The following is a 19,200-nucleotide window of genomic DNA, read 5'->3' as shown; positions in this document are numbered from 1 at the left end:
ACACAACATGACAACAACACAACATGGCAACAACAGAACATGGCAACAACACAACATGGCAACAACATGACAACAACACAACATGGCAACAACACAACATGGCAACAACACAACATGGCAACAACACAACATGGCAACAACACAACATGGCAACAACACTACATAAAGACCTAAGACAACAACATGGCAACAACACAACATGGCAACATGGCAACAACACAACATGGCAACAACACTACATAAAGACCTAAGACAACAACATGGCAACAACACAACATGGCAACAACACAACATGGCCACAACACAACATGGCAACAACACAACATAAAGACCTAAGACAACAACATGGCAACAACACAACATGGCAACAACACAACATGGCAACAACACAACATGGCAACAACACAACATGGCAACAACATGGCAACAACACAACATGACAACAACATGGCAACAACACAACATGACAACAACATGGCAACAACACAACATGACAACAACATGGCAACAACACAACATGGCAACAACACATGGCAACAACACAACATGACAACAACACAACATGACAACAACATGGCAACAACACAACATGGCAACAACACAACATAAAGACCTAAGACAACAACATGGCAACAACACAACATGGCAACAACACAACATGGCAACAACACAACATAAAGACCTAAGACAACAACATGGCAACAACACAACATGGCAACAACATGGCAACAACACAACATGGCAACAACACAACATGGCAACAACACAACATGGCAACAACACAACATAAAGACCTAAGACAACAACATGGCAACAACACAACATGCCAACAACATGGCAACAACACAACATGCCAACAACACAACATGGCAACAACACAACATGGCAACAACACAACATGACAACAACACAACATGGCAACAACACTACATAAAGACCTAAGACAACAACATGGCAACAACACAACATGGCAACAACACAACATGGCAACAACACAACATAAAGACCTAAGACAACAACATGGCAACAACACAACATGACAACAACATGGCAACAACACAACATGGCAACAACACAACATGGCAACAACACTACATAAAGACCTAAGACAACAACATGGCAACAACACAACATGGCAACAACACAACATGGCAACAACACAACATGACAACAACACAACATGGCTACAACAATACATAAAGACCTAAGACAACAACATGGCAACAACACAACATAAAGACCTAAGACAACAACATGACAACAACACAACATGGCAACAACACAACATGACAACAACACAACATGGCAACAACACAACATGACAACATCACAACATGGCAACAACACAACATGGCAACAACACAACATGGCAACAACACAACATGGCTACAACACTACATAAAGACCTAAGACACCAACATGGCAACAACACAACATAAAGACCTAAGACAACAACATGACAACAACACAACATGGCAACAACACTACATAAAGACCTAAGACAACAACATGGCAACAACACAACATGGCAACAACACAACATGACAACAACATGGCAACAACACAACATGGCAACAACACTACATAAAGATCTAAGACAACAACATGGCAACAACACAACATGGCAACAACACAACAACAACACAACATGGCAACAACACTACATAAAGACCTAAGACAACAACATGGCAACAACACAACACAACATGACAACAACACAACATGACAACAACACAACATGACAACAACACTACATAAAGACCTAAGACAACAACATGGCAACAACACAACATGGCAACAACACAACATGGCAACAACACTACATAAAGATCTAAGACAACAACATGGCAACAACACAACATGGCAACAACACAACATGACAACAACACAACATGGCAACAACACTACATAAAGACCTAAGACAACAACATGGCAACATCACAACATGGCAACATCACAACATGGCAACAACACAACATGGCAACAACACAACATGGCAAGAACACAACATGGCAACAACACAACATGACAACAACATGGCAACAACACAACATGACAACAACACAACATGGCAACAACACTACATAAAGACCTAAGACAACAACATGGCAACAACACAACATGACAAGAACATGACGACAACACAACATGGCAACAACAACATGGCAACAACACAACATGACAACACACATGGCAACAACATGGTATCAACATGGTAGCAACACAACATGGCATCAACACAACATGGCAACAACATGGCAACAACACAACATGACGACAACAACATGACAATAACATGGCAACAACATGGTAGCAACACAACATGACAACAACATAGCAACAACACAAAATGGCAATAACACAACATCACAACAACACAACATGACAACAACATGGTAGCAACACATGGCAATAACACAACATGACAACAACATGGCAACAACACAACATGGCAACAACACAACATGACAACAACACATGACAACATGGTCGCAACACATGGCAACAACACAACATGACGACAACACAACATGACGACAACAACACAACATGACAACACAGCATGGCCAAAACACAACATGGCAACAACACAACATGACAACACATGGCAACACATGAGAACACATGGCAACAACACAACACAACATGACAATGACAACACATGACAACAACATGGTAGCAACACAGCATGGCAACAACACAACATGACAACAACACATGACAACACATGACAACAACATGGTTGACTCTGCTGTCTCTGTCCCTTTGGGTTCCCCAGGACGGACAACCACTGATACAGTAGACATGACTCTGCTGTCTCTGTCCCAGATTGCCTTGTCGGTGTTATATTGAACTAGTCAGATAAGAGGAGAGCCTACTGCCACTCTGCTTTGTTCTGTTGGAACTCACTGCCTTCTAGTGATACATGTTCTCAATCCTCTCTCCCCTTCTCTCTCTCCCCTTCTCTCTCTCCCCTCCCTCTCTCCCCTTCTCTCTCTCCCCTTCTCTCTCTCCCCCTCCCTCTCTCCCCTTCTCTCTCTCCCCCTCCCTCTCTCCCCTTCTCTCTCCCCTTCTCTCTCCCCCTCCCTCTCTCCCCTTCTCTCTCTCCCCTTCTCTCTCTCCCCTTCTCTCTCTCCCCTTCTCTCTCTCCCCTTCTCTCTCCCCCTCCCTCTCTCCCCTTCTCTCTCTCCCCCTCCCTCTCTCCCCCTCTCTCTCTCCCCCTCTCTCTCTCCCCCTCTCTCTCCCCCCTCTCTCTCTCTCCCCCCCCCTCTCTCCCCTTCTCTCTCTCCCCTTCTCTCTCGCCCCTTCTCGCTCTCCCCTCCCTCTCTCCCCTTCTCTCTCTCCCCTCCCTCTCTCCCCTTCTCTCTCTCCCCCCTTCTCTCTCTCCCCCTCCCTCTCTCCCCTTCTCTCTCTCTCCCCCCCCCCTTCTCTCTCTCCCCTCCCTCTCTCCCCTTCTCTCTCTCCCCTCCCTCTCTCCCCTTCTCTCTCCCCCCTCACTCTCACCCCTTCTTTCTCTCCCCCTCCCCTCCCTTTCTCTCTTCTCTCTCTCCCCTCTCCCCTCCCTTTCTCTCTCTTCTCTCTCTCCTCTTCTCTCCTCTCTCTCCTCTCCCCTTCTCTCTCTCCTCTCCCCTTCTCTCTCCCTCTCCCCCTTCTCTCTCTCTCCCCCTCCCCTTCTCTCTCTCCCCCCTTCTCTCTCCTCTCCCCCTTCTCTCTCCTCTCCCCCTTCTCTCTCCTCTCCCCCTCCCCTCTCTCTCTCTCCCCCTCCCCTTCTCTCTCTCTCCCCCTTCTCTCTCCTCTCCCTCTCCCCCTTCTCTCTCTTCTCCCCTTCTCTCTCTCTCCCCCTTCTCTCTCCTCTCCCCCTCCCCCTCTGACAGGTGCAGAACCTTCACAGTTGTGTCCAGGTGATAAATGACTTTGTGTCTCCAGAGCATGTATTCCACTCCTTCCACCTGACACAGGAACTGAGGTCCTCCAGAGAAGAGCCCAACTACGAAGATAAACTACAGGTGGGTTGGCTGTGACGAACCCTGTCCTCTCCTGTTCTCATCTCAATGCGTTTCCCTTTAAAGTCACATTGGTACATCCATATTAGGACTTAAAATGAACTACTTTTTTGTTTGAATCACAGAATGCCCTTTTAATGTGCTCTACATACAGGGCCTTCAGAAATGGTTCACACCCCTTGACTTTTCCACATTTTGTTGTGTTACAGCCTGAATTTAACATTGATTCAATTGAGATTTTGTGTCAAAATACTCCATAATACTTCATCATTTTAAACACAGATTCAACCACAAAGACCATGGAGGTTTTCCATTGCCTCCGGAAGAAGGGCACCTATTGGTAGATGGGAAAAGACATTGTATATCATGGAGCATGGTGAAATGATCTGGGTGGTGTATCAATATACCCAGTCACTACCAAGATACAGGCGTCCTTACTAACTCAGTTGCTGGAGAAGAAGGAAACCGCTCAGGGATTTTACCATGAGGCGAATGGTGACTTTAAAACAGTTACAGAGTTTAATGGCTGTGATTGGAGAAAACTGAGGATGGATCAACAACATTGTAGTTACTCCACAATACGAACCTAATTGACAGAGTGAAAAGATGGACGCCTGTACAGAATACAAATATTCCAAAACACGCATCCTGTTTGCAACAAGCCAATAAAGAAATACTGCGAAGAAATGAACTTTATGTCCTGAATACAACGTGTTACGTCTGGTGCAAATCCAACACATCACTGAGTAACACTCTTCATATTTCCATGCATTGTGGTGGCTGCGTCATGTTAGGGGTATGCTTGTCATCGGGAAGGACTAGGGAGTTTGTCAGGATAAAAAAAAAAATTAAATTGAGCTAAGCACAGGCAAAAACTTGGTTGTCTGCTTTCCACCAGACAGTGGGAGATGAATTCGCCTTTCAGCAGGACAATAATCTAAAACACAAGGCCAAATCTACACTGGAGTTACTTACCAAGACAACATTGAATATTCCTGACTTGCCTACTTAGAGTTTTGACTTAAATCTACAGCAAGACCTGAAAATGGATGTCTGACAATGATCAACAACTCATTTGACAGAGCTTGAAGAATTTTGAAAAGAATAATGGTCAAATGTTACATAAATCAGGTTTGGAAAGCTCTGAGAATTACCCAGAAAGACTCTCTGCTCTAATCACTGCCAAAGGTGATTATACCGAGTATTGACTCAGGGGGTGTGGATACTTATGTAAAGGAGATTTCGGTATTTCATTTTTAATACATTTGCAGAAATTCCTAAAAACAGATTTTCACTGTAACATGATGGGGTATTGTGTGTAGATGGGTGAGAATCCATTTTGAATTCAGGCCTGTAACACAACAAAATGTGGATAAGTCGAGGGGTTTGAATATTTTCTGAAGGTGGTGGACATAGTATCACCACGGTACAAAACAGAGACAAGTACAACGGATGAGCTCTCTTCTGGGAGCGAAGGAGAAACGGGCTTTGTGTCTGTAATAAAACTCAATACAGAGACAAGTACAACGGATGAGCTCTCTTCTGGGAGCGAAGGAGAAACGGGCTTTGTGTCTGTAATAAAACTCAAAACAGAGACAAGTACAACGGATGAGCTCTCTTCTGGGAGCGAAGGAGAAACGGGCTTTGTGTCTGTAATAAAACTCAATACAGAGACAAGTACAACGGATGAGCTCTCTTCTGGGAGCGAAGGAGAAACGGGCTTTGTGTCTGTAATAAAACTCAATACAGAGACAAGTACAACGGATGAGCTCTCTTCTGGGAGCGAAGGAGAAACGGGCTTTGTGTCTGTAATAAAACTCAAAACAGAGACAAGTACAACGGATGAGCTCTCTTCTGGGAGCGAAGGAGAAACAGGCTTTGTGTCTGTAATAAAACTCAATACAGAGACAAGTACAACGGATGAGCTCTCTTCTGGGAGCGAAGGAGAAACGGGCTTTGTGTCTGTAATAAAACTCAATGCAGAGACAAGTACAACGGATGAGCTCTCTTCTGGGAGCGAAGGAGAAACGGGCTTTGTGTCTGTAATAAAACTCAATGCAGAGACAAGTACAACGGATGAGCTCTCTTCTGGGAGCGAAGGAGAAACGGGCTTTGTGTCTGTAATAAAACTCAATACAGAGACAAGTACAACGGATGAGCTCTCTTCTGGGAGCGAAGGAGAAACGGGCTTTGTGTCTGTAATAAAACTCAATGCAGAGACAAGTACAACGGATGAGCTCTCTTCTGGGAGCGAAGGAGAAACGGGCTTTGTGTCTGTAATAAAACTCAATACAGAGACAAGTACAACGGATGAGCTCTCTTCTGGGAGCGAAGGAGAAACGGGCTTTGTGTCTGTAATAAAACTCAATACAGAGACAAGTACAACGGATGAGCTCTCTTCTGGGAGCGAAGGAGAAACGGGCTTTGTGTCTGTAATAAAACTCAATGCAGAGACAAGTACAACGGAAGAGGTCTCTTCTGGGAGCGAAGGAGAAACGGGCTTTGTGTCTGTAATAAAACTCAATACAGAGACAAGTACAACGGATGAGCTCTCTTCTGGGAGCGAAGGAGAAACGGGCTTTGTGTCTGTAATAAAACTCAAAACAGAGACAAGTACAACGGATGAGCTCTCTTCTGGGAGCGAAGGAGAAACGGGCTTTGTGTCTGTAATAAAACTCAATGCAGAGACAAGTACAACGGATGAGCTCTCTTCTGGGAGCGAAGGAGAAACGGGCTTTGTGTCTGTAATAAAACTCAATGCAGAGACAAGTACAACGGATGAGCTCTCTTCTGGGAGCGAAGGAGAAACGGGCTTTGTGTCTGTAATAAAACTCAATACAGAGACAAGTACAACGGATGAGCTCTCTTCTGGGAGCGAAGGAGAAACGGGCTTTGTGTCTGTAATAAAACTCAATACAGAGACAAGTACAACGGATGAGTTCTCTTCTGGGAGCGAAGGAGAAACGGGCTTTGTGTCTGTAATAAAACTCAAAACAGAGACAAGTACAACGGATGAGCTCTCTTCTGGGAGCGAAGGAGAAACGGGCTTTGTGTCTGTAATAAAACTCAATACAGAGACAAGTACAACGGATGAGCTCTCTTCTGGGAGCGAAGGAGAAACGGGCTTTGTGTCTGTAATAAAACTCAATGCAGAGACAAGTACAACGGATGAGCTCTCTTCTGGGAGCGAAGGAGAAACGGGCTTTGTGTCTGTAATAAAACTCAATACAGAGACAAGTACAACGGATGAGTTCTCTTCTGGGAGCGAAGGAGAAACGGGCTTTGTGTCTGTAATAAAACTCAATACAGAGACAAGGTTCTCTCTGGTTAAGCTCAACTTCTCATCCACCCAAACTCACAGACATCTGTACGTTTTGCCCTGCTCTATACAATGTCCTTCCATGGTACTAATGACATGGTTTTCAGAGTGTTTAGTATTGGGTAAATACCAGGCATTTAGTACTAATGACATGGTTTTCAGAGTGTTTAGTATTGGGTAAATACCAGGCATTTAGTACTATTGACATGGTTTTCAGAGTGTTTAGTATTGGGTAAATACCAGGCATTTAGTACTATTGACATGGTTTTCAGAATATTGGTAAATACCAGGCATTTAGTACTAATGACATGGTTTTCAGAGTGTTTAGTATTGGTAAATACCAGGCATTTAGTACTATTGACATGGTTTTCAGAGTGTTTAGTATTGGTAAATACCAGGCATTTAGTACTATTGACATGGTTTTCAGAGTGTTTAGTATTGGTAAATACCAGGCATTTAGTACTATTGACATGGTTTTCAGAGTGTTGTTAAATACCAGGCATTTAGTACTATTGACATGGTTTTCAGAGTGTTGGTAAATACCAGGCATTTAGTACTATTGACATGGTTTTCAGAGTGTTTAGTATTGGTAAATACCAGGCATTTAGTACTATTGACATGGTTTTCAGAGTGTTTAGTATTGGGTAAATACCAGGCATTCAGTACTATTGACATGGTTTTCAGAGTGTTTAGTATTGGTAAATACCAGGCATTTAGTACTAATGGCATGGTTTTCAGAGTGTTTAGTATTGGGTAAATACCAGGCATTTAGTACTAATGGCATGGTTTTCAGAGTGTTTAGTATTGGTAAATACCAGGCATTTAGTACTATTGACATGGTTTTCAGAGTGTTTAGTATTGGTAAATACCATGCATTTAGTACTATTGACATGGTTTTCAGAGTGTTTATTATTGGGTAAATACCAGGCATTTAGTACTATTGACATGGTTTTCAGAATATTGGTAAATACCAGGCATTTAGTACTAATGGCATGGTTTTCAGAGTGTTTAGTATTGGGTAAATACCAGGCATTTAGTACTAATGACATGGTTTTCAGAGTGTTTAGTATTGGTAAATACCAGGCATTCAGTACTATTGACATGGTTTTCAGAGTGTTGGTAAATACCAGGCATTTAGTACTATTGACATGGTTTTCAGAGTGTTTAGTATTGGTAAATACCAGGCATTTATTACTATTGACATGGTTTTCAGAGTGTTTAGTATTGGGTAAATACCAGGCATTTAGTTCTATTGACATGGTTTTCAGAATATTGGTAAATACCAGGCATTTAGTACTATTGACATGGTTTTCAGAGTGTTTAGTATTGGGTAAATACCAGGCATTTAGTACTAATGGCATGGTTTTCAGAGTGTTTAGTATTGGTAAATACCAGGCATTTAGTACTATTGACATGGTTTTCAGAGTGTTTAGTATTGGTAAATACAATGCATTTAGTACTATTGACATGGTTTTCAGAGTGTTTATTATTGGGTAAATACCAGGCATTTAGTACTAATGGCATGGTTTTCAGAGTGTTTAGTATTGGTAAATACCAGGCATTTAGTACTATTGACATGGTTTTCAGAGTGTTTAGTATTGGGTAAATACCAGGCATTTAGTACTATTGACATGGTTTTCAGAATATTGGTAAATACCAGGCATTTAGTACTAATGGCATGGTTTTCAGAGTGTTTAGTATTGGGTAAATACCAGGCATTTCGTACTATTGACATGGTTTTCAGAATATTGGTAAATACCAGGCATTTAGTACTATTGACATGGTTTTCAGAGTGTTTAGTATTGGGTAAACACCAGGCATTTAGTACTATTGACATGGTTTTCAGAATATTGGTAAATACCAGGCATTTAGTACTAATGGCATGGTTTTCAGAGTGTTTAGTATTGGGTAAATACCAGGCATTTAGTACTATTGACATGGTTTTCAGAGTGTTTAGTATTGGTAAATACCAGGCATTTAGTACTATTGACATGGTTTTCAGAGTGTTTAGTATTGGTAAATACCATGCATTTAGTACTATTGACATGGTTTTCAGAGTGTTTATTATTGGGTAAATACCAGGCATTTAGTACTATTGACATGGTTTTCAGAATATTGGTAAATACCAGGCATTTAGTACTAATGGCATGGTTTTCAGAGTGTTTAGTATTGGGTAAATACCAGGCATTTAGTACTAATGACATGGTTTTCAGAGTGTTTAGTATTGGTAAATACCAGGCATTCAGTACTATTGACATGGTTTTCAGAGTGTTGGTAAATACCAGGCATTTAGTACTATTGACATGGTTTTTCAGAGTGTTTAGTATTGGTAAATACCAGGCATTTAGTACTATTGACATGGTTTTCAGAGTGTTTAGTATTGGGTAAATACCAGGCATTTAGTACTATTGACATGGTTTTCAGAATATTGGTAAATACCAGGCATTTAGTACTATTGACATGGTTTTCAGAGTGTTTAGTATTGGGTAAATACCAGGCATTTAGTACTAATGGCATGGTTTTCAGAGTGTTTAGTATTGGTAAATACCAGGCATTTAGTACTATTGACATGGTTTTCAGAGTGTTTAGTATTGGTAAATACAATGCATTTAGTACTATTGACATGGTTTTCAGAGTGTTTATTATTGGGTAAATACCAGGCATTTAGTACTAATGGCATGGTTTTCAGAGTGTTTAGTATTGGTAAATACCAGGCATTTAGTACTATTGACATGGTTTTCAGAGTGTTTAGTATTGGGTAAATACCAGGCATTTAGTACTATTGACATGGTTTTCAGAATATTGGTAAATACCAGGCATTTAGTACTAATGGCATGGTTTTCAGAGTGTTTAGTATTGGGTAAATACCAGGCATTTCGTACTATTGACATGGTTTTCAGAATATTGGTAAATACCAGGCATTTAGTACTATTGACATGGTTTTCAGAGTGTTTAGTATTGGGTAAATACCAGGCATTTAGTACTATTGACATGGTTTTCAGAATATTGGTAAATACCAGGCATTTAGTACTAATGGCATGGTTTTCAGAGTGTTTAGTATTGGTAAATACCAGGCATTTAGTACTATTGACATGGTTTTCAGAGTGTTTAGTATTGGTAAATACCATGCATTTAGTACTATTGACATGGTTTTCAGAGTGTTTAGTATTGGGTAAATACCATGCATTTAGTACTATTGACATGGTTTTCAGAGTGTTTAGTATTGGGTAAATACCAGGCATTTAGTACTATTGACATGGTTTTCAGAGTGTTTAGTATTGGGTAAATACCAGGCATTTAGTACTATTGACATGGTTTTCAGAGGGTTTAGTATTGGGTAAATACCATGCATTTAGTACTATTGACATGGTTTTCAGAGTGTTTAGTATTGGTAAATACCAGGCATTTAGTACTATTGACATGGTTTTCAGCGTGTTTAGTATTGGGTAAATACCAGGCATTTAGTACCATTGACATGGTTTTCAGAGTGTTTAGTATTGGGTAAATACCAGGCATTTAGTACTATTGACATGGTTTTCAGAATATTGGTAAATACCAGGCATTTAGTACTATTGACATGGTTTTCAGCGTGTTTAGTATTGGGTAAATACCAGGCATTTAGTACCATTGACATGGTTTTCAGAGTGTTTAGTATTGGGTAAATACCAGGCATTTAGTACTATTGACATGGTTTTCAGAATATTGGTAAATACCAGGCATTTAGTACTATTGACATGGTTTTCAGAGTGTTTAGTATTGGGTAAATACCAGGCATTTAGTACTATTGACATGGTTTTCAGAGGGTTTAGTATTGGTAAATACCAGGCATTCAGAACGAGCTTCAGATTCTGTTGGTGGATGGTAAAAGCTGTTTGAGCTTTTTCAAAAGCCAAAGTCAAACTGCTGTCACCTGACTGGAGAACAGTCTGCTGTCACCTGACTGGAGAACAGTCTGCTGTCACCTGACTGGAGAACAGTCTGCTGTCACCTGACTGGAGAACAGTCTGCTGTCACCTGACTGGAGAACAGTCTGCTGTCACCTGACTGGAGAACAGTCTGCTGTCACCTGACTGGAGAACAGTCTGCTGTCACCTGACTGGAGAACAGTCTGCTGTCACCTGACTGGAGAACAGTCTGCTGTCACCTGACTGGAGAACAGTCTGCAGTCACCTGACTGGAGAACAGTCTGCTGTCACCTGACTGGAGAACAGTCTGCTGACTGGAGAACAGTCCTCACCTGACTGGAGAACAGTCTGCTGTCACCTGACTGGAGAACAGTCTGCTGTCACCTGACTGGAGAACAGTCTGCTGTCACCTGACTGGAGAACAGTCTGCTGTCACCTGACTGGAGAACAGTCTGCTGTCACCTGACTGGAGAACAGTCTGCTGTCACCTGACTGGAGAACAGTCTGCTGTCACCTGACTGGAGAACAGTCTGCTGTCACCTGACTGGAGAACAGTCTGCTGTCACCTGACTGGAGAACAGTCTGCTGTCACCTGACTGGAGAACAGTCTGCTGTCACCTGACTGGAGAACAGTCTGCTGTCACCTGACTGGTCACCTGACTGGAGAACAGTCTGCTGTCACCTGACTGGAGAACAGTCTGCTGTCACCTGACTGGAGAACAGTCTGCTGTCACCTGACTGGAGAACAGTCTGCTGTCACCTGACTGGAGAACAGTCTGCTGTCACCTGACTGGAGAACAGTCTGCTGTCACCTGACTGGAGAACAGTCTGCTGTCACCTGACTGGAGAACAGTCTGCTGTCACCTGACTGGAGAACAGTCTGCTGTCACCTGACTGGAGAACAGTCTGCTGTCACCTGACTGGAGAACAGTCTGCTGTCACCTGACTGGAGAACAGTCTGCTGTCACCTGACTGGAGAACAGTCTGCTGTCACCTGACTGGAGAACAGTCTGCACCTGTCAGTCCTGTCACTGACTGAGAACAGTCTGCTGTCACCTGACTGGAGAACAGTCTGCTGTCACCTGACTGGAGAACAGTCTGCTGTCACCTGACTGGAGAACAGTGTCATCCACATAAAAATGAACAGCTGTCTCAATATGGCTCACAGTGTTGTTGATACAGATAATTAACAGGGGACCTAAAATGGATCCTTGAGGCACACAGAGCACAACTCAACGGTGTCCGAACCATGTGCCTTAACACACCGGGTTCTATTTGACAAGTTGTTCACAAACCACTCCAGAGCATGACCAGTAATCCCAAATAGAGTCAATCTCTAAACCAAGACGGTATGGTCCCCAGTGTCAAACACCAAGACGGTATGGTCCCCAGTGTCAAACACCAAGACGGTCCGGTCCCCAGTGTCAAACACCAAGACGGTCCGGTCCCCAGTGTCAAACACCAAGACGGTCCGGTCCCCAGTGTCAAACACCAAGACGGTCCGGTCCCCAGTGTCAAACACCAAGACGGTCCGGTCCCCAGTGTCAAACACCAAGACGGTCCGGTCCCCAGTGTCAAACACCAAGACGGTCCGGTCCCCAGTGTCAAACACCAAGACGGTCCGGTCCCCAGTGTCAAACACCAAGACGGTCCGGTCCCCAGTGTCAAACACCAAGACGGTCCGGTCCCCAGTGTCAAACACCAAGACGATATTCTGATTTCAGGTCATAGTCACACCCTGATTCAGAAGGCGGTGTTCTGATTTCAGGTCATAGTCACACCCTGATTCAGAAGGCGGTGTTCTGATTTCAGGTCATAGTCACACCCTGATTCAGAAGGCGGTGTTCTGATTTCAGGTCATAGTCACACCCTGATTCAGAAGGCGGTGTTCTGATTTCAGGTCATAGTCACACCCTGATTCAGAAGGCGGTGTTCTGATTTCAGGTCATAGTCACACCCTGATTCAGAAGGCGGTGTTCTGATTTCAGGTCATAGTCACACCCTGATTCAGAAGGCGGTGTTCTGATTTCAGGTCATAGTCACACCCTGATTCAGAAGGCGGTGTTCTGATTTCAGGTCATAGTCACACCCTGATTCAGAAGGCGGTGTTCTGATTTCAGGTCATAGTCACACCCTGATTCAGAAGGCGGTGTTCTGATTTCAGGTCATAGTCACACCCTGATTCAGAAGGCGGTGTTCTGATTTCAGGTCATAGTCACACCCTGATTCAGAAGGCGGTGTTCTGATTTCAGGTCATAGTCACACCCTGATTCAGAAGGCGGTGTTCTGATTTCAGGTCATAGTCACACCCTGATTCAGAAGGCGGTGTTCTGATTTCAGGTCATAGTCACACCCTGATTCAGAAGGCGGTGTTCTGATTTCAGGTCATAGTCACACCCTGATTCAGAAGGCGGTGTTCTGATTTCAGGTCATAGTCACACCCTGATTCAGAAGGCGGTGTTCTGATTTCAGGTCATAGTCACACCCTGATTCAGAAGGCGGTGTTCTGATTTCAGGTCATAGTCACACCCTGATTCAGAAGGCGGTGTTCTGATTTCAGGTCATAGTCACACCCTGATTCAGAAGGCGGTGTTAAAAGCCATCCGATCATCAGCTGAATTAGACCAGGACAGGGGTACAGGGGACCAGGACAGGGGTACAGGGGACCAGGACAGGGGTACAGGGGACCAGGACAGGGGACCAGGACAGGGGTACAGGGGACCAGGACAGGGGTACAGGGGACCAGGACAGGGGACCAGGACAGGGGTACAGGGGACCAGGACAGGGGTACAGGGGACCAGGACAGGGGTACAGGGGACCAGGACAGGGGTACAGGGGACCAGGACAGGGGACCAGGACAGGGGTACATATATATGATATATAACAGTTTATGACGCTGGGTGTCAAGTAAAGTGGTAACCAATATTCTTGGTTCTGGAAAATATATTTCACAGCGGTTTTGAGAATTGTACCATCTCATTTTGTCACAAACTGAAATTAGACAAACTTAGTTTTAGCAACCAGGAAATGGAGGAGCAATTTCTGCAAAGTGCAACTTTATTTATTTAACTATTGGGCCAATAAAGGTGTACATATATTTTTTAAAGTATCTCTCTCTCCTCTCTTTCCTCACCCTCTCTCCATCTCTCTCTGTCTCTCCCTCCTGTTTAACCTCTCCTCTCTGTCTCTCCCTCCTGTTTGACCTCTCCTCTCTGTCTCTGTCTCCTGTTTGACCTCTCCTCTCTGTCTCTCCCTCCTGTTTGACCTCTCCTCTCTGTCTCTCCCTCCTGTTTAACCTCTCCTCTCTATCTCTCCCTCCTGTTTGACCTCTCCTCTCTATCTCTCCCTCCTGTTTGACCTCTCCTCTCTGTCCTCTCCCCAGGTAAAGAACATCTTGTTCCACTCTGTGAAGGATGCATTGACGTCGCTGAGGAGGTACAGCCAGGAGGAGGAAGAGAACTCCTGACCCGTAGTCCCCCTGGCTCCTCCCTCTCTGGCTCCTCCCTCTCTGGCGCCTCCCTCTCTGGCGCCTCCCTCCCTGGCGCCTCCCTCCCTGGCGCCTCCCTCCCTGGCGCCTCCCTCTCTGAGACATCTTCCTTCTGCCTGGAACAGATATATACACACTGACACTAACCACAACAGCAGAACACACTACAACACACTAAAACTACATGTTACTGACCAGCATCACTACACAGCATCAAGATACTGACCATAGCAGCATCACCACCCAGCATCAGGATACTGACCATAGCAGCATCACCACCCAGCATCAGGATACTGACCACAGCAGCATCACCACCCAGCATCAGGATACTGACCACAGCAGCATCACCACCCAGCATCAGGATACTGACCATAGCAGCATCACCACCCAGCATCAGGATACTGACCATAGCAGCATCACCACCCAGCATCAGGATACAGACCATAGCAGCATCACCACCCAGCATCAGGATACTGACCATAGCAGCATCACCACCCAGCATCAGGATACTGACCATAGCAGCATCACCACCCAGCATCAGGATACTGACCATAGCAGCATCACCACCCAGCATCAGGATACTGACCACAGCAGCATCACCACCCAGCATCAGGATACTGACCATAGCAGCATCACCACCCAGCATCAGGATACTGACCATAGCAGCATCACCACCCAGCATCAGGATACTGACCATAGCAGCATCAGGATACTGACCATAGCAGCATCACCACCCAGCATCAGGATACTGACCATAGCAGCATCACCACCCAGCATCAGGATACTGACCACAGCAGCATCACCACCCAGCATCAGGATACTGACCATAGCAGCATCACCACCCAGCATCAGGATACTGACCACAGCAGCATCAGGATACTGACCATAGCAGCATCACCACCCAGCATCAGGACACTGACCATAGCAGCATCACCACCCAGCATCAGGACACTGACCATAGCAGCATCACCACCCAGCATCAGGATACTGACCATAGCAGCATCAGGATACTGACCATAGCAGCATCACCACCCAGCATCAGGATACTGACCATAGCAGCATCACCACCCAGCATCAGGATACTGACCATAGCAGCATCACCACCCAGCATCAGGATACTGACCATAGCAGCATCACCACCCAGCATCAGGATACTGACCATAGCAGCATCACCACCCAGCATCAGGATACTGACCACAGCAGCATCACCACCCAGCATCAGGATACTGACCATAGCAGCATCACCACCCAGCATCAGGATACTGACCATAGCAGCATCACCACCCAACATCAGGATACTGACCATAGCAGCATCAGGATACTGACCATAGCAGCATCACCACCCAACATCAGGATACTGACCATAGCAGCATCAGGATACTGACCATAGCAGCATCACCACCACAGCATCAGGATACTGACCATAGCAGCATCACCACCCAGCATCAGGATACTGACCATAGCAGCATCACCACCCAGCATCAGGATACTGACCATAGCAGCATCAGGATACTGACCATAGCAGCATCACTACACAGCATCAAGATACTGACCATAGCAGCATCACCACCCAGCATCAGGATACTGACCATAGCAGCATCACCACCCAGCATCAGGATACTGACCATAGCAGCATCACCACCCAGCATCAGGATACTGACCATAGCAGCATCACCACCCAGCATCAGGATACTGACCATAGCAGCATCAGGATACTGACCATAGCAGCATCACCACCCAGCATCAGGGTACTGACCATAGCAGCATCACCACCCAGCATCAGGGTACTGACCATAGCAGCATCACCACCCAGCATCAGGATACTGACCATAGCAGCATCACCACCCAGCATCAGGATACTGACCATAGCAGCATCACCACCCAGCATCAGGATACTGACCATAGCAGCATCACCACCCAGCATCAGGATACTGACCATAGCAGCATCAGGATACTGACCATAGCAGCATCAGGATACTGACCATAGCAGCATCACCACCCAACATCAGGATACTGACCATAGCAGCATCACCACCACAGCATCAGGATACTGACCATAGCAGCATCACCACCCAACATCAGGATACTGACCATAGCAGCATCACCACCACAGCATCAGGATACTGACCATAGCAGCATCACCACCCAACATCAAGATACTGACCATAGCAGCATCACCACCCAGCATCAGGATACTGACCATAGCAGCATCACCACCCAGCATCAGGATACTGACCATAGCAGCATCAGGATACTGACCATAGCAGCATCACTACACAGCATCAAGATACTGACCATAGCAGCATCACCACCCAGCATCAGGATACTGACCATAGCAGCATCACCACCCAGCATCAGGATACTGACCATAGCAGCATCACCACCCAGCATCAGGATACTGACCATAGCAGCATCACCACCCAGCATCAGGATACTGACCATAGCAGCATCAGGATACTGACCATAGCAGCATCACCACCCAGCATCACCACCCAGCATCAGGATACTGACCATAGCAGCATCACCACCCAGCATCAGGATACTGACCATAGCAGCATCACCACCCAGCATCAGGATACTGACCATAGCAGCATCACCACCCAGCATCAGGATACTGACCATAGCAGCATCAGGATACTGACCATAGCAGCATCACCACCCAGCATCAGGATACTGACCATAGCAGCATCACCACCCAGCATCAGGATACTGACCATAGCAGCATCAGGATACTGACCATAGCAGCATCACCACCCAGCATCAGGATACTGACCATAGCAGCATCACCACCCAGCATCAGGATACTGACCATAGCAGCATCACCACCACAGCATCAGGATACTGACCATAGCAGCATCACCACCCAGCATCAGGATACTGACCATAGCAGCATCACCACCCAGCATCAGGATACTGACCATAGCAGCATCACCACCCAGCATCAGGATACTGACCATAGCAGCATCACCACCCAGCATCAGGATACTGACCATAGCAGCATCACCACCCAGCATCAGGATACTGACCACAGCAGCATCAGGATACTGACCACAGCAGCATCACTACACAGCATCAGGATACTGACCATAGCAGCATCACCACCCAGCATCAGGATACTGACCATAGCAGCATCAAGATACTGACCATAGCAGCATCACCACCCAGCATCAGGATACTGACCATAGCAGCATCAGGATACTGACCATAGCAGCATCACCACCCAGCATCAGGATACTGACCATAGCAGCATCACCACCCAGCATCAGGGTACTGACCATAGCAGCATCACCACCCAGCATCAGGATACTGACCATAGCAGCATCACCACCCAGCATCAGGAGAACTGAGTTCAGTAGAATCTGGTCTCACAGCGCTGACTGCTGTTCTGGAACCTTCTGTTCTCTGTTTGTTCCTGTTTTCCTTTTGTTTGTTTAGTTCATTTTTTTCTTTCAAACTGTTGTATATTGTTTCTGTGAAAATGATGTATTTATTTTATAGGAGCTGTAAATGCGATGATGTTCCAGATCAAATGTAAATGTGACTTGTACAGTTTGCTAAATGATGAGTTGTGAGACGGATGCCGTTTCCTACATTGAGACAGTTACTGTGAGAGGAAACCGACTTCAGCTGTCGCCGAGAACTCTGGGAGTCGCTGCTGAATTCGTCCTCATGCCATATCTTTTAAAAACCAACTGCCAAACTATTCTATTGTATGAAAGCGTGTACAGTTGTATTATGTAAAAGACTCAATGGATGATACACTTCAGCATTTTATTAAGAAGTATTCACTGTAAAATGGAGACATTTACACACAAAATAATTTATTCACATTTTGAAGTTTAAACGATAACAATTGTGTAAATATATACATATATACATTCACTGATGTATTTTTTAAAACATGGCTTGCTTCAATTTGTAATTTTAAAAGTGCAAGTGTTATATGCTTTGTACATTGAAGTTCAAAGGGGTTTTACATTTTCCATTAAAATGGATTCATCAAAGTATGTCTGTGCTGTGTCTTATTGTAGGTATTCCCAAACTGGGGTGTGTCTTATTGTAGGTATTCCCAAACTGGGGTGTGTCTTATTGTAGGTATTCCCAAACTGGGGTGTGTCTTATTGCAGGTATTCCCAAACTGGGGTGTGTCTTATTGCAGGTATTCCCAAACTGGGGTGTGTCTTATTGTAGGTATTCCCAAACTGGGGTGTGTCTTATTGCAGGTATTCCCAAACTGGGGTGTGTCTTATTGCAGGTATTCCCAAACTGGGGTGTGTCTTATTGCAGGTATTCCCAAACTGGGGTATGTCTTATTGCAGGTATTCCCAAACTGGGGTATGTCTTATTGCAGGTATTCCCAAACTGGGGTATGTCTTATTGCAGGTATTCCCAAACTGGGGTGTGTCTTATTGCAGGTATTCCCAAACTGGGGTGTGTCTTATTGCAGGTATTCCCAAACTGGGGTGTGTCTTATTGCAGGTATTC

General features: G+C 44.8%; 1 protein-coding gene across 1 annotated transcript in view; it reads left to right on the top strand.

The window, feature by feature from the left end:
- LOC135513356 (probable JmjC domain-containing histone demethylation protein 2C) overlaps positions 1-18,716 on the top strand; it is a 351,376-nt gene extending 332,660 nt beyond the window's left edge. Inside the window, 2 exon segments of the mRNA XM_064936284.1 lie at positions 3,876-4,007; positions 14,611-18,716. Of these exon segments, the coding sequence (XP_064792356.1) occupies positions 3,876-4,007; positions 14,611-14,694 (216 nt within the window). The 3' untranslated portion in view covers positions 14,695-18,716.
- Positions 18,717-19,200: the final 484 nt, after the last annotated feature.

This window comes from Oncorhynchus masou, chromosome 24 (genome assembly GCF_036934945.1).
Source record: "Oncorhynchus masou masou isolate Uvic2021 chromosome 24, UVic_Omas_1.1, whole genome shotgun sequence".
NCBI classification, from domain to species: Eukaryota; Metazoa; Chordata; class Actinopteri; order Salmoniformes; family Salmonidae; genus Oncorhynchus; species Oncorhynchus masou.
The sequence above is the reverse complement of the archived record's forward strand: the minus strand, read 5'-3'. Positions and strand labels throughout refer to the sequence as shown.